Source organism: Squalius cephalus (assembly GCF_949319135.1).
Source record: "Squalius cephalus genome assembly, chromosome: 14".
Classification (NCBI taxonomy): domain Eukaryota; kingdom Metazoa; phylum Chordata; class Actinopteri; order Cypriniformes; family Leuciscidae; genus Squalius; species Squalius cephalus.
In genome coordinates, this window is record NC_137135.1 from 26,944,206 (window position 1) to 26,969,992 (window position 25,787).

Consider the following 25,787-nt stretch of genomic DNA (forward strand, 5'->3'; position numbering starts at 1 on the left):
TTGACAGTGCTGTGATATTAAGGTTGGGAAAGCTGTAGCTTACCAAAACTACAAGCAGTTTATAATTGAAAGTATTCAAAAAAATCTAATCAAATAAAGCAGACTGAATTCAAATCGAGTTGACTGTCAATAAATACTGATTCCAGGAATTTTCAAACTTTTATGCCCAAACAAGGACCCCCTAAAATGAATGAATACATTGTTCTTGAATGAAGCTTAAGGTTATAGTCATCCGTTTAATACTAGTTCAGTACTTATACTCGCGCACATTCGCACAATAATAAAACTAGAAAATGGCTTGCAGCAGTTTAGAACGATACTAAAGTACTAACTGCTGTGTTTTATATTTTTATGTATGTAAAATATTTTGTGCTATGTATTCAATGAGGAGCTCTCTTTAAATTACAGTTAACATGTAGAGCCTAATGATTTCTGTGACTAGAAAACACGGACCAAATCGTGGAATCCATTTCAAATTAAATGTTCTGTATAATATGGAATGTCACAGAGTTTGACAGATTTTGGATGGATAAATCAAAAGCATGGCTGTACAATGAATCATGATTCCCACATGACAGCCCACATGAACTTCATTTTCAGAACAGCTAACTAGTGGAGAATTCAAACCACCATGACGATTTTGTTGGAAACTTTTTTTTTTTTTTTTTTTTTTTCTGAAAAGCCTGTTTGTTTTGTGATATGTCTCTTTTTATGTGTTCGCTTACTTCCTGTTACATGTTGTGTAGTTGCACACAGCACCTTAACCTAGAGTTTAGAAAATACAACATATCGCATAATCTTTGAAACCAGTAGATGGCAGTTTGTTTTAAATTAATGTGCAAGTATTTTGTGCACCACTTGCGTCAGCAACATGAAATCGCAAAAATAATGACTGTTTTTAAACAGGTTTCCTGTACACTCCGCTGTCTTCCATTGGTCGGAAAAACTGATAGTTCTGTGACTCCTGCCCCAAAATCACACCATTGGTTGAGACAATATTGATGTGACAGGATACTCAAACAAACAGAGCAATGTTTTGCCTATAAAGGGAATGGAGGTTAACTCCTTAAATTCATTAAATTCCTTTCAGATGAGGAACATGTGCTCAGTATTTCACTCCTCCAGCTGTTGAAAAACAAACAGTGCATTCATGATGTTGTTCTCTGTCCACAGACCTGTAAAGTGCATGTAGGTTGATCAACAGAGTTTATAAACCTCAATGACTTGCCGGTGTCAGATTCAGGACAGTTGCTGTGCTATAACATGGCTTGACTGAGATGGTGAACCATCATGGGCATATTTGTTTTTAATTGAGGCCAAGAGGTCAAAAGTGAAGGGTGGTACTGAAAGCATATCCTGATAGCACAACAGTGATCCTAAGTTGAGTGTAGCCAATTTACTGTGTGCCATCTGCATTATTTATCAGCGCAATTATTAATTATTTATTGGGCACTGTCATGAATGGGGCTGTTGTGTTTACACATGGAGTTGTTTCACTGAGAAGGCCATTGTGTGGTATTAGATGAAGTCAAGCTAGATCTTATTCTTATTAATATTGAAGGTTGAAGCTAACAATAGTCCAACACATTCAATTGCTGTTTATGTTAGATTATAATAATAATTACAATAATAACTCGAATAAAACGAGTTGGATAGAAACCTTTACCATTAATATTATAGGAATGTACCAACTGACAGGGTTTCCTGTATGGTTTTACAGCATTAGTTGAGTTTTTTTTTTTTTATTGTACTGTACCTGATATATATCCAAATTAACTGATTAAATTGAATAGAGATTAGAATGTGAATCAAAATCTGAATGTGAAATTTGTGTCGATGCCCAACCCTATGTAATATAGTGCATACACGTATATTTTTCAAAATACTCCTCTCTTGAGTAATGTAGTTTCTAGCTGGCCACAAGCTATGGACAGAATGAGGTAAATGTGGCATTGGTTACAAACATTGTGTCTCATTCACTAAGCGTGCGTACATACAAATTTGTGCGTGAAATGTGCATACGAACGTTTTTAAGAACAAATCACAATTCACCAAAAATTGTGTAATAAAACATTATAAATTTACGATAAAATATATGAACAACTGAAACCATGTACTCAAAAGCACTTGCTCTGTATGGCCTTATAATCATGTTAAGTTATATTTCATCCTAACACGACTATAATTATATTGAAGTAGGTTCAGGTTGCATTAATTGTATTATATGATCCATATATAAAATTATACAATACAATTTTTGAACAATACAATTTAATTTAATCTAATACATTCCATCATATACAGTTAAAGAGTAAGATATATATGTATGTATGTACAGCTGGTTAATGAGAGGTCTGTAATCTGGGTGTGTATAAACGGTGCTTATAGTGAAAATGGCACACTTGGCATTGTTCGAGGATCGGGCAAGAACCCGTCTGCAAACAGCAGCAAGTTTGAGAGTGACGAAAGGCTGTAATGAAAGCGTGTGCGGAAAGCCCTTAAAGGGTTAGTTCACCCAAAAATGAAAATTCTGTCAGTAATTACTCACCCTCATGTTGTTCCAACCCCGTAAGACCTTCGTTCATCTTCGGAACACAAATTAAGATATTTTTGATTAAATCTGAGAGTTGTCTAACTCCTCCATAGGCTTCTAAGGGACCGAAACTTGCTGGCCCAGAAAATGTATTAAAGACATCGTTAATATAGTCCAAGTGACTCCAGTGGCTCAATCTTAAGTTTATAAAGCGACGAGAATACTTTTTGTGCGCAAAAACAAACAAAAATAACGACTTTATTCCACTTTTCATTTCCTTCTCTCTGGGCCTCGGGTCTTTTCACGTAGTGTTTAAGCGTAGCGGGTCTGTGTTGCACGTCACCACGTAGGCACACTATTGGCCGACGCTGGTCATGTGTGATACGTGGTGACGTGCAACACAGACGCGCTACGCTTAAACACTATGTGCAAAGACCCGAGGCCCAGAGAGAAGGAAATGAAAAGTGGAATAAAGTCGTTATTTTTGTTTGTTTTTGCGCACAAAAAGTATTCTCGTCGCTTTATAAACTTAAGATTGAGCCACTGGAGTCACTTGGACTATATTAACGATGTCTTTAATACATTTTCTGGGCCAGCAAGTTTCGGTCCCTTAGAAGCCTATGGAGGAGTTAGACAACTCTCAGATTTAATCAAAAATATCTTAATTTGTGTTACGAAGATGAACGAAGGTCTTACGGGGTTGGAACAACATGAGGGTTAGTAATTACTGACAGAATTTTCATTTTTGGGTGAACTATCCCTTTAAATGGAGATGGTTTGGACATGTTTTATTCAAATGACTAACCTCGTGAATGTGGCCGCTCATTTAGAATACTCCATATTCACTAACATCAGAACGATGTTAAGAACAAATTCATGTGCGTACGAACGTGTTGTGAATTAAGCGTGAGAAGTTCCCCTGTGCGTACAAATACGAAATAATCTATTTAAAGGAGTCATGACCTGCAATTTTCACTTTTCCACGAGAATCAATGTATGTTATGATTGCCTAACGATTATACACTGGCCGGGAAGCCGATATTTAAAAGTGAAGCGTTCGTTAACCCCAGGGTTCATAAACCAGCGCGCGTGCACGCGCACTCAAATACGAGATTTTGATTTCAGCCCCGACTTGACGTCATGACGGGGCAGGATATACCATATATGGACACCGCAGACCTGCCGCAGGAAGTGCGCCCTGGCGCCCCTCCTCCCCTCATATTCAGTCGAGAAAGAAGCAGAAACGTAGTGCACACTGAGTTGCTCTGTTGTTGACTGCCAGAATCAACATGTAAATGTGTTTTCTCTCCCAAGAACGGACCAAGCTGTCAGGGACCAGTGGATTAAATTCATTTTTAATGACGCGGTTCCTACAACCCTTCCCACTGGCTTAACGTTATGTGTCTGTGCTAACTAAACATTTTACGCCGGAATCCTTCACAAATTTGAGGCAATATCAGGCGAAGTTGGCATCGAAGCTCGGGAAAAAGGGGCCATTTTCAACAATCAGACACTTGCCTGCAATTGAAACAGTAAGAATGTGTTTTTATTGCTCTACTCTGTGTAACAAACAGCAGCCAACTGCTAATGCGGCTATTGTATGCTAGCGGGAGTATTAGCTTCGAGGTAAACATGGGGAATGGCTGCTAACGTTACTTTGCAAACAACAAATGACTGAGGTCATCATTAATTCGGCTATTGTATATTGATTGCCTAACGCTTATATATGAGGCGCCGTCTAGTTTGTGTGTGTGTGTGTGTGCTGCTCGCGTCTCATATGAGTATGTGCGCGAGTTTGTGTGTGTGTGCTCGCGTCTCATATGAGTATGTGCGTGGAGAGTTCATATACATGTATGTGTGACTACTTAGTATGTATGCAAGCGTGTTTCATATATGTGTGCGTGAATGAAGTTTGATTTAAGCCCTAAACGGCGCCTCATACTTATACACTGGCCGGGAAGCCGGTCGCGGCCAGGTCGGGTTCATTCATAATTTGCGCCATGATGTCATTTTGTAATCATATGCTAAAGCGTCACCTGCGGTGTCAACCCCCTCCTTCCTGCCACCAATCAACGCGCCCCTCATTTGCATTATTAAAATGACTGTCCACGACAGCCAAAATATCGCATCAGATCTCGCGAGACAATAATGCCTTCAGAAATAAGGGTCTGAGGAGCTCTGTGTTTATTTTTTTTCCACTTTTCTTTTTTAGAAGGGCCTGAAAGACTATAATACAGCAGTAGGTATCCAAGGTAATACTAGGTCATGACTCCTTTAATTATTAGTGAATGAGACCCATTTTTGTTTGTGGTTGAATTAATATTCGTTGTTTTTTTGACGTCTTTTCGCAGTTGAAACATTGATTGATTGATTGATTACATGAGGCATGATACTTTTCATGATAAGTTCTACTGTATCTTTCAAACTACGATAACTAGTAGTAGTAAAGAGGAAGAGATGATCAGATGTTTGAATTTAGTGATAAAATTTATAGAATTTGAAAGCTGAGATTTATTTCATATCGAAAATAACAAAGCACAAAAGTCATTGCAATTTATTGGATGGCAGGCACTCTATAAATAATTTTTGGTGAAGTTTTGTTCATGCATCAACTGAAAACCGTATAGACTTGGGATCAATAGTTGTTCTACAAAATGAAGCTTGATTTAAATCAGGCAGTTGATTATAATCAACCGAGCCATAAATATATTGCTAGATAAAGCTTAACCAACCTTAACTGTGACAAGGGAAATGTTATAAGATATTTGTATATCTCAGGTGTCCAAAATCCTGCTCCACATCATGTGTCTGTCTGCATTGCACAGCATTTTCACTTTCTATTGGACATTCATCCATTTCCCAAAACAGTGGAGAACAGTGTACTACCTACTTCCTAAAATACAATATTTTTGGCAAAGCTTTGCTAGAGTAAAACCAAAATGTTATTTACTTCATTTAAATAATTTAAAATGTACCCTTTGGACACATGGGGATGTTTTGTCAAATGTTGCTAACCTCTTACACCAGTTTCCTCTCCAAAGTAGCTATAGCTAAGTAAACTCACTCACAATCACACATACAGCGTCAGCTAAACTTATACGTCTCACTTCCTCACTGTCTATAGGCTGTCACTTTCAGCATAGTTATTTTAACCTCTTTAGTGTCTACGTCTTGGTTTCATTTTCACTTTTTTGCTCTCTCTCTCTCTCTCTCTCTCTCTCTCTCTCTCTCTCTCTCTCTCTCTCTCTCTCTCTCTCTCTCTCTCTCTCTCTCTCTCTCTCTCTCTCTCTCTCTCTCTCACTCTCTCACTCTCTCACACACACACACACTCACACACACACACTCACTCACACACACACACACACACACACACACACACACACACACACACACACACACACACACACACACTCCTTCAAATGTTTTTAGCTTTGACCTCTTTATTTCGGATGCCACAAACATGTTCAGTATGTGAAGCATTCAGTCTTACAGCTTCAACCGTGTCGTGTCAAGTACATTGAACTGGTAAAATACCACTTTGAAGGGAAAACTTCTTTAAGGGAGTGTAGTGTTAATACTCTTAGGCCCGGTTTCACAGACAGGGCTTAGACTAAGCCAGGATTAGACCATAGATCAATTAGGACATTTAAGTAATTTTTATAAACATGCTTAGAAAAAAACATTACCGATGTGCATCTTAAAACTAAAAAGGCACTGATATATTTTTATTATCAGTCAGTGCAAGTTTATTTCAGTGGAAACAGCTCAGACTTACATTTTAGTCTAGGACTAGTCTTAAGCCCTGTCTGTGAAACCAGGGGTTGAGCTATTAGACCGTTTAGGTGAAATGTGTCTTGATTAAAACTCTGGTTGCATTGTCATGTTTAGACTTCACACACTCCATTGATGATACAGAGTCATGTTTAGACTTTACACACCCTCCATTGAAGATAATGACTGTTTTACTCAATGCACCTTGTTCAAATTGTTCTCATAAAACAAAAGAGTATAAGGGTGTTTCTGTCGTGTTGCTTTTGCTTTGACTGTTTTTGCACAGGAGTAGTTCACCCATAAATGGAAAATACTGCTTTTATTTACTCACCTTATTTTACAAAATCGTATGCTGTTGTGTTAACATTTATCACAATGTCAGGAAACTTTGATGAATGATGATGATGATTATTATTATTATTATTATTATTATTATATTATAAATAGCTGCTTACGTGTTTGGAATGGGCAAGTAAATAGAACAAGAGTTTTTTTCTTCATTTGAACTATTGGTTTTTGGTTGAATTTGATTTCTGTTGATGTATATGGAACTATGGATTTTGATGTTTGCCAGCTTTTTTTTTTTTTTCATTTTCCACTGTACACAAGTCATTTTCCAAATTGTGGACGGTTGATTTTTTTTATTTTTTTTTGCATCAGATGAATCAAAACCAAGTTTCTTGTAAAGTTATAGGTTTGTATGTTGCAAGGATGCCACAAGTTTTTTTTCCATACTCCAAATTAGCCACAAATTGTATTCTCTTAAGCCAGTTTAGTGTGGCCTGTAATAGACTGAGCCACCAGTATTGCGTGCGTGCGTGCGTGCGTGCGTGCGTGGGTGCGTGGGTGCGTGTGCGTGCGCCTGTGCCTGCAGGCGAATCAATTTGAGCTGCCCTTCTTTCATTCATCTGTTCCCTTGGGCTCAGTGTGCCTGTAATATCACACATTTCTTTTTCCACTGGCTGTCACCAGCCCTGGTAATGACTTAAACAAATAAATGTGTGTTTATCATGGTCACTAGAATCACTCAATTCAGATATCCAGGTAGATTGTTTATTTAGTAATATTTAAAATTGTTTATTTATAAAAATGTGTATTATTCTTTTTTATAAATGTATTTAATATTTTTTTTTTAATTCAATTCTTTTTTTGTTATGACCATCTTTATGTCGGCAGCTAAGCTACTCCACATACTGCATAATGGCTTCAGCTAGAGGTTATAGGTCAAGTCTTAAGCTTCTCTGAGTCTGACACTTGGTAAAGACATAATCTTTAATGTAATCTTGTTAAAGGTGATTTGTTTTCACTGTCTGGGAGATCTGAGCTTTCATAGCATAAATAGCCATTGCTTTTATAAAACAAAAGCTGATATTTCATTATAGCCTAATGCTCCTTTTTTGCATCCTTTATTTTGATTTTGACTTTATTCCTCTATCTTTTCCTCTTTTCTTTGTCTCAGGTTATGAAAAGACTGAAGACACTTCAGAGAAGACTTCTCTAGCAGACCAGGAAGATTCCAGATTAATATTCCTCAATCAGCCCCAGTTTACCAAGTTCTGCAATAATCGTGTCAGGTAAAGCCACACTCACACACCTGTGCTTCTGAGTATTACTCTTTCTTCATAAAGGGTTGCACAGGCCGTCATGGTGAACACAGGGTTAACATGAACACAGGGTTAACATTTCTAGGAGGTGGATGAAGAGAGTGTTGATTACAAAAACTTATTTTAATATTCAATACTAAAATGTAGTGATTAAAATATGGTTAAGTGTATTAAATCAGTTATTTTACCTAGTAGTTGTTTGTGGTGTTCATTATCATGAAATAAATACTTTTTTTTGAGCAAGGATCCATTAAATTGATAAAAATTGACAGTAAAGACATTTGTTACAAACTGTTCTAACATTTATATTATTACAAAAGGCTGTTCTTTTGAATGTTCTATTCATCAAAGAAAAAAATGTATCACAGATTCCACAAAAATATGTAGGCAGCAATGCATCTCAGTAGATTTCACAACAGAGCTCATATTTAATGTCAGGAAAAAAAGAAAGTTTAATAAGGCTCTTGAACAGACTGTACTGCCACAGATGGATGGATCAAGAAGATTTTGAAAAAGATTTAGAAGATTGAGCGGGAAGGAACTGTACGAATATAGTACCACATTAAAACTAGTGAGCTGTATTTGACAAAAGAGGAAGTGTAGCTATTTTCCAGCCGCCACAACGGCTCACAATGTCCAAGTTACATTATGTACTCATAGTGATTGGTAAGGTGATGTATGGCAGACAGAGAGGAGGTAGGAGAAGGTACTGTGGTTAAAATATGATTTCTGCTGAATCATATTTTAACGCTGAATACGTTAAAGGGTTCATATAATGGTACATGCACTTTTACAAGTTGATTGTACTGAAATGTGTGTTGGCAGTGCCTGTACACAACCATCATATAATGATAAAAATCCATCCAGTGGTTTTTTTTAATCTCCTTATATGTTTTCCCTGTCTCAAATCGAGCTGCCTGACCGTGTGACGTCACACGGTTGGACGCCCCTCCCACGATTGTTAATTGACAGCAGTGTTTCAACACAGACCCGCCCTGAGCGAGCTGTCATCATAGTCCGCCATTGTTGATACGCTGGAGCAGAATGGCGTCTAAGCGATTGTGGTGTTCTGGGTGTAATAACGAACACAGCAGTCATTTTGATGTTGCTATATCCGAACCGCTGAAGACACAGTGGCTGAGTTTTGTTTTCGAAGGGAATATTACCCACGACGATCAACGTCAATGCTTTCATGTTTGAGCGAATCATTTCTCACCAGACTGCTTTATAAACGAGGGTCAGTATAAAAAGTTAAAAAGTAAAAAAAGTAACAAGTTTTTCATGACCATTAGCTCTAACATCAATCTGTCAATGAACTAACGTATACATCAGTAAACACATAGCATTCGTATCTCACTACTCTACCCTGCCAGTACACACAAAGATTGATTAACCAACCATTCAGAAACGTCCTGTTCGAGCCTTAATTATCAAACTTCTTTGGGGCCGTCATCTTGTTCCGGGTCCGACTCCGGTTGAAATTGAGACGGTTGCACAAATGTGTCCTCAGAGACTCCCGCTGCCATTCTTTCTCCAAAATATACCCTCAACTGTTGTCAAATCAACACTCCACGTGTGTTGTCAAAACGCCTCACAGAAACAGAGGGGCGGAGTGAGCAAAGCTCATTATCATTTAAAGACACATGCACTTAAACGGCGTGCTGAAAACAGAGCTGTTTTTGACCAGGTTAAATTAGTGTTTTCTTACAATACTAATGAGAATTTTTAATTAAAGTATATTACAAACTTTTCATTTAGACCCTAAAGAATCATATTAACTTGTACAAAAATGGCATTATATGACCCCTTTAAAGAGATAGTTCACCAAAATTGTGTGATTTATTTACTCGCCCACAAAAGTTCAGGTTGTGTCAATGAAATTAACTGATTTTGAGAAGGGTTGAGGCATGTCATTTAGGCATGTTTACCTCAATAAATGTAAATAAACTATGTTTCACCTGTCAACTAAGCTCATTTGTAGAAGTGTTATTGACATTATGCCAGAGCTGCCTTGGTCGCTGTCTGCCATTGTCTGTGATGCTTTAATATTAATAAAAACAACCATTTTAGTAATAATAATAAAAAAAATTCTATGAAATGTTTTGTTTTCCACAAATTCTGTGTTCAAGTAATCGAATTAAGACGTAAAACATTAATTTAATTGATCTTTTAAATGAATTTAAACTTTTTTTGTCAAACAACATACAGCACAACTGAGCTTTATACTGTTCAAATTACAAGATAAATTTGATCATTTATTATTATGACTCTCAAAGCGGCTCTGGAAATGCATTCATGTTCTCATATAATGAGACTGCGGAGGCTGAAAAACACCGCGAGTGTCGTGTGTGGGGGTGGGGGGTAAATGAAACCACGCGTCTCCGCCACTCATTCACACAGAGACACACAGAACTTGCAGGATTCGTATTTAAATGGTCTTACTCTTGTGCCCAGATGCATTTTCAGGTACTGAAATTTGGCACAGATTGATTTAATGTGAATCGGTACTCGGTAGTACTGACGTAATTCGGTTGGTGCCATTAAAGTACAGAGTTTGGGTACCCAACCCTAATTTTTAGCAAATGGTTTGTTTTGAATCCAATGTGAATTGGTTTAAGATGCTCTGTCTTAGTAACATTCACATAAGTTGTTGCTTGGTTTTTCCTGCAGTGAGAGCGCAATCATTCAGATGAGATGTCACTCAGACTGCAGATTTTCAGCATTGAAACCCAAAAGCATCTATTTTATCGTTCCATCTGCATCTAGTGATCATTACAGCACTCATTATTAATGCTGTAGTCTGATTATTGCAGTGAATAACAACGCTGAGTTTTGCTGTCTCATGTCTGGACTGTTTATCAGTACTTCTAGCTTTTCTATATATAGAGGGCTGTCCCTTGTACAGTGGATAAAACAGTAGCTTTAAACGTTCAGCTCCACTGTCAGACCAGGTTAATGTTTGCAGTCCTGCAGCATTAGAATGGCGACTGGGAAGTCATGCTTGCTTATGTGTATGTGTTTTACGACGTAAGCTGCCATGAAAAGAAAAAACAACAGTTTTTAGTTGTAATGGGCTTCTGTCACGTTTTGCTTGTAATCATTGTTCATTTAGAAAGATCACACGCAAGGGTCAAGATATTATTTTCATTTCCTGGTGCATTTGTTCACCTAGAAAAAGTAGGCCTATCATTTAATATACTGTAGTATATATTACAAATGCATGCTGTGTTCCTTCAGTAAAACTAGATGTCAGCAATTTAAAAGGCTTTTTTTATTTTTATTTTTTTAGCTTTTTTAATTTTAATTTGAAAGTTTCTTGCATTAAAAATATTTCGCTTTGCGTGACCATTTTCCACCATGACTCAGAAATCTAAATAGTATAGCAAAAGGGGTCAATGTATAAATTACCTCCTTTATGATTGGCTAAACTTGAAACTTGATATTTGTTATGGTTACCAACCGTAATGGTGACCACCTACTCTCACGGTGGCCTTACTTCTGGAAGTATTTTTTTTTTCCATTTAATTTTTCTCCTTAGGCATTTAAAAATTTCAATAAAGAGCCTTGAACCAAGTCACACAGCTTAAAAATGAATGCAAAATTATTACAACATTTCAATGTAAAAATGTTTTTAAACATAGGGGGAAAGAAAAGATGGTTACAGATTGTGTGCTTGGAATTAATTATTCACTCCTCCTAAAGACTCACTACCGTTCATAAATTTGGGGGCAGTAAGATTTTTCTTTTTTCTTTTGAAAGGATCTTTTTCAGCAGGGGTGCATTAAATTGAAAGTGTGCGTATTGTGCATAATTGTACTCAGATTTTGTGTGGGCACTTTTGGTGTGAGCACAAAATCTGCGGCCTCTCAGTTCTAAATGAAGTTATTTTTCAGGTCTTAAAGTGACAGCAGCATAATATCTCTCTCATGGCTCGGGATTCACACACACACACACGCACACATACACACACGCGCGCATTCACACTTATGGACAATTTAGCATCTCCAGTTAATCTATACTGCATGTTTTTGGATTGTGAGGGAAACCGGAGCACCCAGAGGAAACCCTCTACGTTTCCAGCTTCTTGCTGTGAGGCGACAGTGCTACCCACTGAGCCATTGTGCCGCCCGCAGGCTAATATACCTGCTGCCAAATAATAAGATAATATTAAAAATATCTATATGGCAGATTTTCCCCCATGGTATCAATGTCAAAATTGTGGCCAGTGAAAATGCTGAGTAACTTTGGAAAACCACTAGCCACAGTGGGTTGTGACCAAAAAAGTTAATGTCAAGCCCTGCATCTATGTATGGTGTTAATGGGCCATGTTTTAATCAATATTTCATATTCATTCCGTTGTTTGACAATAGAAAAAGAAAAATATGTACATAAGAACAGCGGTATTGTTGTATCAAAACTACTCTGCTGTATTAAAATGCAGTATGTAGGAGCGAATCAAACAAATGTAAAAAGCTCACAGTACGCAGAATGAAAAAAAACTACGCAATGACGGTATATATATTATCATAAGATCTCATAACGGGGAAAAAAAATTGTATCACAGTTTCTACAAAAAATATTAAACCACACAACCTTATTAAACTGCGTTAAAAAAGCAATGTTTCTTGAGCACCAAATCGGTATATTAGAATGATTTCTGAATGATCATGTGACACTGAAGACTGGAGTAATGATGCTGAAAATTGAGCTTTGTCATCACAGGAATAAATACCGTTTTAAAATATATTAAAATAGAAAAGTGTAGTTTTAAATTGTAATGATATTTCAGAATATTACTGATCTTACTCTATTTTTTCATTAAATAAATGCAGCCTTGGTGAACATAAGATATTTCTTTCAAAAACAATTCTAGTACACAATTCTACTGACCCTAAACTTTTTTTAATTATCTAGTCGTTTTTGTCTTATCAGGAAACATCACTATATTATGATTGAATGATACATGTAATAGCTAGCTAATTATGAATGGGATTTTTACTTCCAGAACTGTTCTAGTGTTGTATGTTCATGTGCTTATGGTTGTGACATTAAGCTGCAAAAACAGGTCACCAACATTGACTGTAACAAGTGGCCTGACTTTGTGTGATGAATGATAAATAGTGCCTACACACACTGCTCTTTTGAAATAAACGAGTTAAATGTACTATGTCATGTACTGCTTTGAGAGCTGTTTGCGTTAGATTAAGCCTTTATATACATACTCCATTGTGTGGCTGATGTGAACTGTTGGTGAAGTTCAAGTTGTTACTCCTAAGTGCACCTTTAAAGCTGATCAGGTAAGCAGCTACTCATAGCATTGCTGTAGGCCTGTGCAATCAAGACTTGCAAACCAGTCTAAAAGGAAGAGGGATCACAAAGAATTTCACTTGAAACAAAATATTAACATATGCTTTAGCTAAACAAACACAACCTTCTGGTGTTTGTAATATAGCGCACATGCCAAGTTATATTAAATTGCACAAATGTACACCTCAAACAAACACATTATTAACATATTAACTAAACAAAAAAACACATTTGCTCCTCACACTGTGTGCCTTAGACAAAACGGCAAGTTGATGCGTTTGCAAATACACCACCGCCAACAAAGCCGCAATTAAAATGATTAACATCACGTGGTTAAACCCTGAGGTGCATTTTGATGAGCGGTTACACTAGTCACCCCAGTGACTGCTTGATGAGCCAGCGTCCCGAAGCCCTCTTGTGCGATACATGTTTGTTTAAAAGCATGATGACGCCAAGTAGTGCTAAACGAGCTGAGTGTGTGGGCTAAGCAGCCGGCTGAGGTCTAGAAGGAGACCTAGATCTGGTTTCTGGGGTCGTGTAGAGGAAATGAGTGGAGACGCAGGTCATCTCTCGCTCTCTCTGCTCCTTTGTGAGAAAGCTATTTGCTGGTATGTCATGTTGAGATTGACATCCACCAAAATATTCATAATTGTATTTCAACTTTGTATTAGTAGCCACTGTCAGTAAACATTTTTTGAAAGGTTCTGAAGAACTTCATATACTAATTGAAAATGATTAATTTATGATTTTTCAATAGTAACAAAAACCCTAGCAACTATAAAAGTGAATGGGTCCAAAACTTGTGGGTGGTACCGTTGCTGACAGCCGAATATTGCTGGTGATTTTGTCTTATGTCGTTTCTTAATTTCTCACCTAGGTGCGTTGGATTTTTATTTTTTCTTTCTGTGTGCTTGTTTGAATATGAGGACAGATGGAGATCTTACTCTTCACTCTTGCTCTCCTCCATGAATTTGAATTACCCAGCAACATGGAAATGTGTTTCTTTATCTGAGGAACAGTAAAAGCAGACACTAGCTACTGTTAGCCACCTGACGCACGCAGCTACACTGTTCAAAAGCTGAAAGCTAGCCAAGAGAAAAGCGAGAACGACAGGCCCCTGACAGAACTTTCCATCTCGTACAGTGCTGCTAATTGCTGGGCTGCGGTGTGCGGTGTGCCGTGTGGCGTGGACTGATAAGGATCTCTGTGAAGACTGGATCAGTGAAACGTAGAGTCAGGGAGAGGACACAGATCAGTTTTCACTTTAAGGACGTTCACACTTCACAGACTGTCTCAGTCTCTCCAATGTGCCTTTATTGTATTGTATTGTATTTTATATTACATAATTATATGTAATTGTGAGTCATTAATCAAAATAAAAATAAACTATATTTTGGTGGGCTGATAATATTGTATTTTATAATAATAATATTATTATTATTATTATTATTATTATTTTATTATTATATGAGTGAATAAAAAAGTTATATTCTGTTTTAAATAAATGTCTTTTGTGCTATTGTGGAATTGCATTGTTTTAATATTTAATATTATATTTTATGATCTGTTAATTAATAATAAAATGAAATGCAAATTTTCTGGTGACTAAAGTGTCTTGGTGGCTGATAATATTTTATTGTATTTTTTATTTTATAGTTTACAATATTTCAATTTATTGTATATTAGTTTATATTCTAAATTAGTTTATATTATATTTTATATATATATATATATATATATGAATCATTAATTAATAAAATGTAATACTATTAATCTGATTCTGTTCTTTGGTGTTCTGTGAATATTGTATTGTATTGTATTTTATTATGTTTTTATGTTATATTTTGTTATATGAATCATTGGTGAATAAATTTAAATACCAATATTCCGAGTGAGTGTTGACTGTTGAATGAGTGTTTCTTAGTGGATCGTTCTTTTGGAAAGTGGGTGGATAAAGAGGCAGGTGTCAGGGTTCAGACTGGGATGTTTATCTCTGTCTAAAGTGGATTCGCTGCCTTGGGCCTAATGTGTGTGTAAATCAGTCGACAGAGATGGAGGCTCTGGCAAGCTCCCACCATAGTTCACTCAAACTCAGAGCTCTTTACAGCCTTACAACTTAGCTGTTCTTTATGGTCATTAACTGCCTCTCTCCATCGCTCACTGTGTGTTTGTGCGTGTCTTTGGATGCACTGAAAACTGGGTTTGGCTAGGGGGAGAAAGTTTGATTCATGATGTGAAACCAATTATCACTATTTTGGTGTAATGGTGACCAACTAAAACTGAAAACGTGAGAACTAAATAGATAATAAATAATGTCAGCCCAGTCTGCAGATGATGTCAGGTGGTTTTATATTGTGGTCATTGTTGGAATGTACCCACCTTTCTCATTTCCTCTGGTCTTTTCTTTCTCTCATACAGCACTGCGAAGTACAACGTTCTTACGTTCCTGCCTCGGTTCCTGTACTCTCAGTTCAGAAGAGCAGCCAACTCCTTCTTCCTCTTCATCGCACTTCTGCAGGTAAGACTGCAATGTCAATCCTTCAGGGCAGGAGTACTGATGACAAGCTGGAGAGATTAGGACTGTCAGCTCTCACGGTCGCAGATAGACCCTCTGTGATCAGATACTGGGTTTCTTAAGTATATAGGACTGATAAAAGAGCAGGGTGAAATCGATCTCTGGCTCGGACCAATCAATCAATCAGACAGACAGTCAAACCAAGTGTGAAAACCTTAGTGCATTATATTCCACACGTGAACACCAACGTTACTAGCAACACAAGGTCGTTGCATTCGAAATAGTTTCAGACTGCATGATAATGCATTAAATTGATTAAAAGTGAAAGACATTTATAATTTCTATTTCCAATAAATGTTTAACTTTCTATTCTCCTGGAATCCTGAAAAAAAGTACTTGGAGAGCCTTGCAGCCTTGAAGAGCATAATAGACATTAAAAACAACAAACCGACCCCAAACTTCTGAATGGTAGTGTACTGTATTTATTTCTTTTAAAACTTTAACAAATTTTGGCTCCACTGCCTCAGCATCTGTACAATTACCAGACGGCGCAGTCACCGAATGCTCCAGAGTGCTATAAACGTGCTGTTCTTTTAGAGACTGAATGGACTACAAATCCACCACCGAACAACCTGACGTGACCCTGTGGATGCACATTAAATTAATGCCTCTGTTTTTAAGGTAGCTGAATCGATGACCTGGGGGAAAAGCGAGATAACGAAAGAAGAGAAACTGAGAGAAAGGAGAGTAAAACAGAGAGAGTCAGGTGGCTTCGAAGCGCAGGTTCGGTGTATCTTCATTACGCCTCTGTCAATGCAGTGACCTTGAATGAACAGGCGTACTGTGAACGAGAAAAACAGCAGGGATGGGAGTGTTGTGGCAATAAGGTGGCCAAGGTGACCATCTGATGTTTATTGATGCGGTTTCATCAAAACTGCTCACTTCCATCACACTCCTGCTTTTGGAAATGCCATCATAATCAATGAGACATTTTGATACTGACACCAAGGTTCCATGATGATCGACTGCTCTAGTTTTCTACGCCACTGTGGTTTGGTTTGAGCGTACTCTCCTGTTTAAGTGAAACGTAATGCAGAAGGGAAAGTGTGTTGGCATCAGGTTAAAAGAATTCCGTTTCGGGTTTCCTATTGTATATCTCTGCATTCTTGGCCTCTTACTGAACCTGTCACAGCTCTGACACTTTATCTGATAGGGACACTTTCCAAAGACGTTCAGCTTTTTGATATGTAAACTCTGTGAGTTTTGCCAAAATCAGGAGAGAAAGTGTAGAAGTTTAATCAAGTTCTTGTGGTATGAATTATATATAAGCTTGTGGGCCCTATCCAACTGCCTGATCGGCACCTAACCAGCCTGGACCAGTCTGGAAATTCATGCTGGTCTAAGCTGATCTCTTCAGCAGGGTAGACAGATATGTCACATGCCGACTTCTGAACATCCATCAGAGTCACTGCTGCTGACTTTCTGATGGTTATTGCCATTCCAGGTTGCTTTCTTGACCTCCCGGTGATAAATACACACTCCACCAGGATGTAGACCCTCAGGCTGTGTTATGATTCCTGGGGAACAAAACAAGAGCAGTTTATCAAAACCCCTGAGTGTTTGGAGTCTCTGCAAGGCTTTAATTAATTTGTATTTGTATTCATGCCCTGTAGGTGACAGGGTTTGTATATCATTTGTTTGAATGTCCATGTTTTGATTTTGATCTTGTGGAGGGAGGGATTACAGACTGTAATTCATGTCGCCATTTAATTTTTTTTTCCGCAGCAAATCCCTGATGTGTCACCGACAGGGCGATGGACAACGCTGGTGCCGTTACTCTTCATCCTGGTGGTGGCAGCAGTGAAGGAGATTATAGAAGATCTGGTGAGAGGATTAAAACATTTTTGATGTTACACAAACTTGCTGAATAAATGCAGAAATACATGTGAACTCCTTTATACAGATGGTCAGATGTTCTTGCGTCCACTGAAGCTCAAGATGCTCTTTGAATTATCTTAAATCGTGCTGGAGAACAAATCAGTGGTTTGTCATGCAGCTCTAACAGCGAAATTGTGCAGAAATACAAATACTGTTTGTTCTTATTATCGCCCACCTTTTTCAGTTTATCTTCATGATTTTTTTGTTGTTTGCAGTTGGGATGATTGTTAATGAGTGATTAATGAAAGAGAACTGTGCTCTACTTGAGTCATGCTTGCTGTAGATTTTATTCTCCTTTGCCCTCACAGCTGTTATATTATCTGAGTCAGTTTTTAGACTTTGTTCAGGTTTACCTCCTTTACTCTTCCTGATATTTCAATCTCACTCTCTGGTGATCACGTACACAGCAGAATGGATCTCACTCCCTTTAGCTGAAACACTTTCCAGTCAATAAGCTTTTCTTTTTTTTCCTGACCTGAACAATCGTCTCATGTAAATTAATTCCAAGTACTCTTTACATAGAAATTCACATAGAGGAGTGAATACAGAGATAAAACCACCAGCCCAAGTGGATCCACCATAGTGCTGTGACCCTGAAATCAGAGCCTGCTCTCCCGGTCCCCTCTGGACAGCCATCCGATCACATCACGTTGGATGCTGTGGTCAGAATAACCAGCTCAGCATTTTATATGAGTCTCTGATGTGTTATTCAAATCTGAGAGGTCAAGACTAGCTCTGGAAGTGAAGGTCATTTAATAAATTCACCATTCTGCTGTCATGTACCGCTCTGCTGTGAATGGTCAGATGACCTTTGCTTTTTTCCCCCCTTCAAGTAAAAACAAGCTCTTGTATTTTAGAGGTATCCCATAAGGCGAGAAAATGGCTTCTATTGTTACTCCGAGTGCTAGCTTTTCTTTCAGACTTTAATGGTTTGTTTTTGGTATTTAAAGGAATAGTTCAGCAGAAAATTTAAATTGTCATTGACTCAACCTTTTAATGTTTTATTTTTTATTTGTATTTTTTAAGAAGTCTCTTATGCTCACCAAGGCTGGATATATTTGAACAAAAATACAGTAAAATCCGTAATATTGTGAAATTTAATGACAATTTAAAATAACTTTGTTGTAAATTTAACTTTGTTGTATTTCCATCTGTTTTGAATTATTCCTGTAATGACTGTTGAATTTTCAGCATCCATGCATTCTAATATCATTCTAATTTACTGATTTGGTGCTTAATAAACATTTCAAAAGAACAACAATTAATTGAAATAGTAAAGACACGTGTCATCGAGAAAAGATTTCTGTTACTTTTGATAAATTTGAATGCATCTTTGCTGACTAAAAGAATTAATTTATAAAAAATTGTATATTACTCTTAACAGATGTGTAGTTTAGTTTAAAGTCACACTTTTTGTTTGGTACTTTCTTACTGTGTCTTTTTATGTGAGTTTCAAAAGAAGCCAGCAGGCTCTGCTATAATCCTTAACTCGTCATAATCCGGCATCTCTAACAAAGACGGAGTCTAACAAAGAGGTGACGCACCAGTGCTCTCCACACCGTGGCCTGCTTATCAGCTGCACCCCACCGTACTCTGCTAATCCAGCTGGGATTTGGTGCTGCATCTTACCACAAACCCAAACTGCTGTCTCCTCTTCCCTTTGGGGCCTTGTTTTACTCTTACGTATTCCTTCCTCTTGCTCTTATGTTCACTGCAGACAAGCCATCAGTTAGATTAGATGCATAATTAAATCATCGATTCCCTCCACAGAGCCTGATCTCTGCTCTGTTGTGGTAAAGGAAAGAGTAGGGGAGATGGAAACTGAGGAGAGTGTGAGAAAGGGAAAGAATGAGTTATCCAACACTGCACCAGAGCTGATCTGGATGATGAATGGGATGTGAGACCTGAGAACTTTTTTCTTCCTCCTGCAGAGTCTGAGGGGAGGTCATGTGACATGGGCCGCTCATTAAGCTCTCCAGTAATATGAATGAGGCTGTCTGTCACATTTCATATCCTTTTAATATAATATAAATTTGAGAGAGATGCAAGAAGGGATAAAGGGAAAGGAAAAAGGCGGGAGAGATACAGTCTCTTTAATTGCAGCCTGCAATGATTTTTATATATATCGGTTGATATTCAGTTTTAGTTATTTTACATTTCTGCTATTTAGTTATTTTATGCATCAAGTTCTAAATAAAAGCCTAACAGCATATTAACCAGTCATCCTGCATGAATAGAGGTGACAAGGACATATTTTACCAGTGTTGGCCAGGAGGATAATTAGGCAATCAGAGAGCACTGGAGGCAAGAGCACAGATGTATACAGTATGTTGTGCTTTTAGAGGCTAATCTGGGTTTTCAGATCGCTCTCACTCATTTGCATTCACTTAAAGTGGTTCAGTTTAAAGCAGGTCAAACATCTCTTGTAATCTGGGACAGAAAAAAGTGCTTCAACAGACTCTTCTCTTTTCGATTAGCACAGTTTTATTGATCATTATACCTGTAAAACATCACTCTTTTGCTAAATATATTTATTTTTCTAAGAGGTTTTAATTTTTTCTTTGTGTTGAATGCATTCTGTATTTACATTCTGGTAGTAATTGTGTGCTTGTAAAAGCCAATATAGTATACTTTTATTATTGATATTTAGGGATTTTCAGAATCTATTCTCTTGAATCTAATCTATTCATGTCCATCTATCTAAAACTATTTAAGTTTTATCAGGTGAGGCTAATTTTATTTTATTTTTTATTCGAATTTTTATGTTTGTTTTCAGAAACGTCACAAAGCTGATAATGTTGTTAACAAGAAAGAAACACAAGGTAAGACATTTGTTTGCTCATTGGTCTTCTTTAAAACCCCATATATTTGTCTGATTAGCTCAATTTTCTTCCCTGATTTCCTATTGAAACAAAGTTGAGATGGGACGTTTTTTTTGTTTTTTTTTTAAATAGGCAGTAGCGTTAGTTTGCCTTAAAGGCATGAGCTAGTTAATACATTTTTCTTCTAGAGAGCAATTGAATGGTCAAAGAAGTCTTAAGTTATTAGGGACGAGAACAAATGGTTCCAGGACCCTATTGGAAGTGCTGATATACAGAGTGCTTCTCAGACAGAAGGCTGCTTTCTACTGAGGCTGTGTCCTTCCTAGTCCAGTCCTTCGGAGGCTTGTAGGCTAGAGTCCTCCTCAGCATTAAACGCTTGAATGAGACGGTAGGAAGTGTGCAATGCTACGTCATAAATGTTTCCGCCCCGTGGTCACCGCACGAAAATTTTAACTTCAATTTGGAAAAATACTTTGTATTACAAATCTTTATATTAACTCTTTTTTTATTAATACAGTACCGTGAATGACAACCGTATGTGGTATCCCAGTGGCTTACATTATTGGGAGTTAAGTGTTAAGTGATTAATTTACAGCAAAACAAAATATAACATCTATAATTTCTTGTTCGAAAACATAATTTTTGTCTTAGATTTCGTAATAAACTCAGACGAGCTCAGTACCGACTCGTTTTCCTTCAGTTTTTTTTTTTTTTTCGTGAATTTGAATATGTGCCAGCTGGAATGTGGATGATTTAAGGCGGCAAAGGATATGTCCGATACGTCCTTCAGAACAGGCCGAATGAAGGACGCGAAACGAAGGCTGCCTTTCAAGGATCCTTCAAATTGAGTTGGCCTTCAGTGAAGTTTGATGATGTGGCAGCCGAGATTTGCAGCCTTCCATTTGAGAAGCACCCATAGTGTCATGGTGTCTTAGTTCGGTCTTTCTTTTCTTTATATACTGCCTTTCCTGTTGGTGATTCCTCTTTCTCTCTCTTTCAGTATTGAGGAACGGCGCTTGGGAGATTGTACATTGGGAGAAGGTACTGCAGCAGATGGTGTTCCCTCATACCGACTGCTTCAATGAGCTCCAGAATGAAAACAAGTTGACGTACTCTTAGAAAGAGAGTGAGAGTGGAGTATGCATATAAAGATGCCCTCTGGTGAAACCCAGAGCAGGTTTGGTTTCAAAAACAAATGCTTTGGTGTTTTCTGTAGAGGGTACTTCCCTCTCCACTCTTTTTCTTTTGTTGATACTCAACTCTCTATTTTTGGTTGAGGCAACGGTGTAGAATCTAGCCAGGCTGCCGCTAAAGTGCAGTCACCATAGAGATCTTAATACAGACAGACACAGAGCAGCTTTTTAATGTGTTAATAGAGAGTAGAGCTAATTACCTTGACGGAAACGCAGTCCATAATTACAATTATAAGGCAAAAGGAAATGGCTGGAGATATAATTACCTGGTGACTGGGCACTCATTACGGTTTGCTATATTAGTGCACATCTGCAAGAGGGCATTAACTTGTGCTCTGATGACCTCACAATGTCACAGAATAGGATGTGATGTCATCAACCATGACTTCTCACTGTTGCTTCCTTTAGTATATTATTTTCTGAAGCTGCAATTCTTCTAAGTGCTGCTAGAATGGACAATTAAGTAAAATAGGTTTCTGCTTTAGTTCTCATTAAATCTAATTTTATTGTCATCTCATCAATATTCAAACAATTTTATGGAGCCAGCCTTCTTGTCGCCCATCATTTTATGAAACCACACTGACACACTTTTGAATTACTGTGCACAGAATGAACAATGCATTTTTAATATACCTATATATGGTATATCAACTTGTGCATATTTAAGTAGCCCTCCACTTCGAATCAAAATAGCAGCTATGAAGCAGCGTCCTCCTGCTGGATTATGGCTAATAAGATGATTAAAAATGCAAATCCAAAAAGATCAGTTGTTTATTTGTATCACATGTTTTTGATGAAATGGCCTCATTTTAAATGATAGTCTCAAATGAGGGCTTGTGTATGGATCCAAGCACTTCCTGAATGAAATATGTGAAATGCATCAAATATGAGTGCATCTTTCTTGCCAGTGTCAGCCAGATGTATTTGCTCTAGTAATATATTATTTCTCTGCTTTTGCCAGTGGCAGCTAGTTTGATTTAAAGATTTTGAATTGACAACTAGTTTGTGTCTTACAGGTTGTGGTTGGAGACATAGTTAAAGTTAATGGCAAAGATTTCATACCAGCAGATGCTATACTGCTGTCGTCCAGGTAGACGAGTCCATGTCATCAGAAGGGACCCTGTCCATCCTTATGCCCCTGTCTTACACTCAACAGCCAAAGGAAGTGATGATTAATAGGCTAATAAGATAACCCTGAGATAAGGCCCAACAGTAAATCAATGCAGTGACATTATACTGTAAATGGTATCAAATTAGGTTCCACACCCAAAAGTCAAACGGGTTTAGAATGAATAAATGGCAGAATTATCATTTTTGGGGGAGTTGTTCTTTAATGAGTTGAATAAGTCAAAATCAACACTTCCTTTTGCGGATGTTTGCTTATTGATTAATACTGACCTGATGACATTGTTCAGCATTATCCTCTTCACTGTCAAAATCCATTTGCCATTTGCCTCGAGTTGTCCCAAAGTTTCAAGGGTCTTTCAGACATGTATATCAAGTACAGATAACAGTAATTTTAATTCTGTTTTTTCCTCCACTTTACTGATGGTTTAGCTTGGTTTGAATGGGTTTTGAGCAGTGGACATTGTGTTTTCTTTCCTCTGTAAAAATTAAACATTTGTGTGTTTGTGTCTCTCTTCCCTGTCTTGGTCTGTGTGCTCTTCCTCCTCTATCCATCGTACGTCCTTTCCTTCCTCTCATCTCCACCTGTCACCCTCCCCTCCCACCTCATGTGATGAACAACCGTCCCCTGACTTCACTCATATCATTCCCCTTGCACCGGCTGCTGTATAAATGAAGGTTTCGGTAGGGGAGGTAGTCCGAGCAGCCAATGGAGATCACCTCCCAGCCGACCTCATCCTTCTGTCCTCCAGGTCAGGAACAGCTCCGGTTTGCATGTGGGTCTCGTGGGAAGGGGGTGCACAGGTGGAAAGAATCTGTTACTCTAATATTTTGCTCTCTCCATTTTTTTTTTCTTCATTTTTTTTTTTTTTTTTTGCCGTGTGCTTTTTGTTTTTATCAGCTTTTGATGTTATTCTTAGTTATGCCATTTTTATTTTTAGCCATGCTCTGATTGATATTTTTGGGTTTCAGCGCTGGGTGATATACATTTTTCTGTTTGTATTCAAAACTTATTTTACAGTCTTTAAACATTTTTGATAGTTATATCGATGTACAGTATATTTAGGAGTTAAGACCTGTAATATTTTATGGCATATATACAGTATATCGTGTACATCAGCGTAGTAAAAATATGACTATTTTACTAAAACATTTTAATGCAAGAACCATTTTTTAAGGCTCATGCTTGCAAATGGATCACAAAAATAGTCTTTAGGAAACTTAATGGCCAAATAAAAAGTGCATTGAAATCTGTTTTATTTAATTTATTTTAATACCACCAGCAAAATGATCCTGAATATGCTTTGTTGTATATTAAGTATATTGCCAGCCACATCATAGCTGCATGTCATTTCGAAGGCTGCGTCCTCCGGAGGTCACATTTGTAGGCTGCATATGTCATAAAAAATGTCTTATTTCAGAACAGAAACCATTATAAAATTGGCTGTTATTTCTAGTGAAGCATAAATTGTTGTCATTTCTTAATGACTTTGGAATGTACTGTAGCGGTCAGTTTACTGAAATGAAGTCTCAATGACGTATGCAGCCTACAAATGCGACCTCCGGAGGACGCAGCCTTCGAAATGAGACGCAGCTCATGTGTCTGGTAATTGTGGAATAAAATGGCATATTTACAATATCACGCCTCCGTAAACTCAGATCATTGTTATAACACTGTTAGGCACGGGATTCTTAAATTCAAGCACTAAAAATGAGTTGACTGGGCACAAATTTCTCAGAGGACAGCTCTGTTCGTCTCCCAACAGAAAATACTGATGAAGCCCTTTCCTTTAATCGGACAGTTGTGTATTACAGTCCTTTGTTTTATGCTGGAGATGCTTCAGCATGTGCACACAAGAAAAAACAAAGCGCTTCTCTAACACAGCTGGAGAAAGGCCCATTGAATGACTGTAAATGTCATAGCTGTTTGCACAATGCATGGCTTCAGCAGGAGCTCGGACTCTGATTTGACTCTCTGCATGCGGTCACATCAACACAATGTACAGTATTGTGATATACCTTTATAGCAACTTGCATTGTTTGTACACCAAATCTGAGATATAATATTAGTGTTCTTTCACTCATATAAATGTGACGTTTTGGTGGGGACTATTGACATCCATTTTTGTTTTGTACAGACCCAAAGCAGAACACTCTTTTCATTTTTTTCACACTCTTTTTGTGTAACAGCTTTGCCCCTGTGTACTCGCTATCCTGCTTTTACTCCTCTCTGTATTAATGCTGAATGCTCATTTGTCTGATGTGCTGCATCTTTCCTTTGTTGCAAGTGGAGGATGTCACTAAAAATAAAAACAGCAGAATGCATGGCCATAAACAAAGATGCATTGATTAAAAGTTTCCAAATGAGTTCAAAATGAAGGTTCTGAGGGTGTCCCATTAGAGCAATATTTTTTCGTTTTCAGTCCAAGTACTAAAATGCTTTATGCAGTTTGGGGAAATATGCTGTCCAGTGGATTTTCCTTACTGAAATAAATAATGGCATACAACTTTAACAAAAAACTACTTGCTCTTGAAAACAAAGCATCTTTGATTATAGGGCTTCATTTAGCTGTTTAGATTTGTATGAGGTGACCCAACTTTTAGTTAATATTAATTATATATATTAAACTTGATGTAGTTACATATTTTTTGATCAATGTCATGTAGTTGTTTTACATGATATTTTTTTTAGATATACTACCGTTTAAAAGTTATGCTCACCAAGGCTGCATTTATTTGATTAAAAAACAGTAATATTGTGAGATAGTATTACAAGTTAAAATAACTTTTCTATTTTAATATATTTTAAAATTTAATTTACTACTGTGGTGGCAAAGCTGAATTTTGAATCATTCTAATACGCTATTATTTTTTTTTTTTTTTTTTTTTTTTTGGTAAAACCATAATGCTTTTTAGTAGTCTTTGAGGAATAGAAAGTTAAAAAGAACAGCATTTATTTGAAATGAAATTTTTTTGTAA

The 25,787-nt window shown here is 37.3% G+C and overlaps 1 protein-coding gene across 4 annotated transcripts in view; it reads left to right on the forward strand.

Moving 5' to 3' along the window:
- atp8a1 (ATPase phospholipid transporting 8A1) overlaps positions 1–25,787 on the forward strand; it is a 130,227-nt gene that overhangs the window by 22,417 nt on the left and 82,023 nt on the right. For 2 of the 4 annotated variants that reach the window (XM_079893171.1, XM_079893173.1), the window contains exons 2-7: positions 7,764–7,878; positions 15,634–15,733; positions 17,516–17,614; positions 20,445–20,490; positions 21,491–21,531; positions 22,700–22,773. In XM_079893171.1, the coding sequence (XP_079749297.1) occupies positions 7,764–7,878; positions 15,634–15,733; positions 17,516–17,614; positions 20,445–20,490; positions 21,491–21,531; positions 22,700–22,773 (475 nt within the window). Of the gene's footprint in view, positions 1–7,763; positions 7,879–15,633; positions 15,734–17,515; positions 17,615–20,444; positions 20,491–21,490; positions 21,532–22,699; positions 22,774–23,486; positions 23,561–25,787 lie in introns of all 4 variants that reach the window. The other 2 variants (XM_079893170.1, XM_079893172.1) reach the window with 1 other exon arrangement.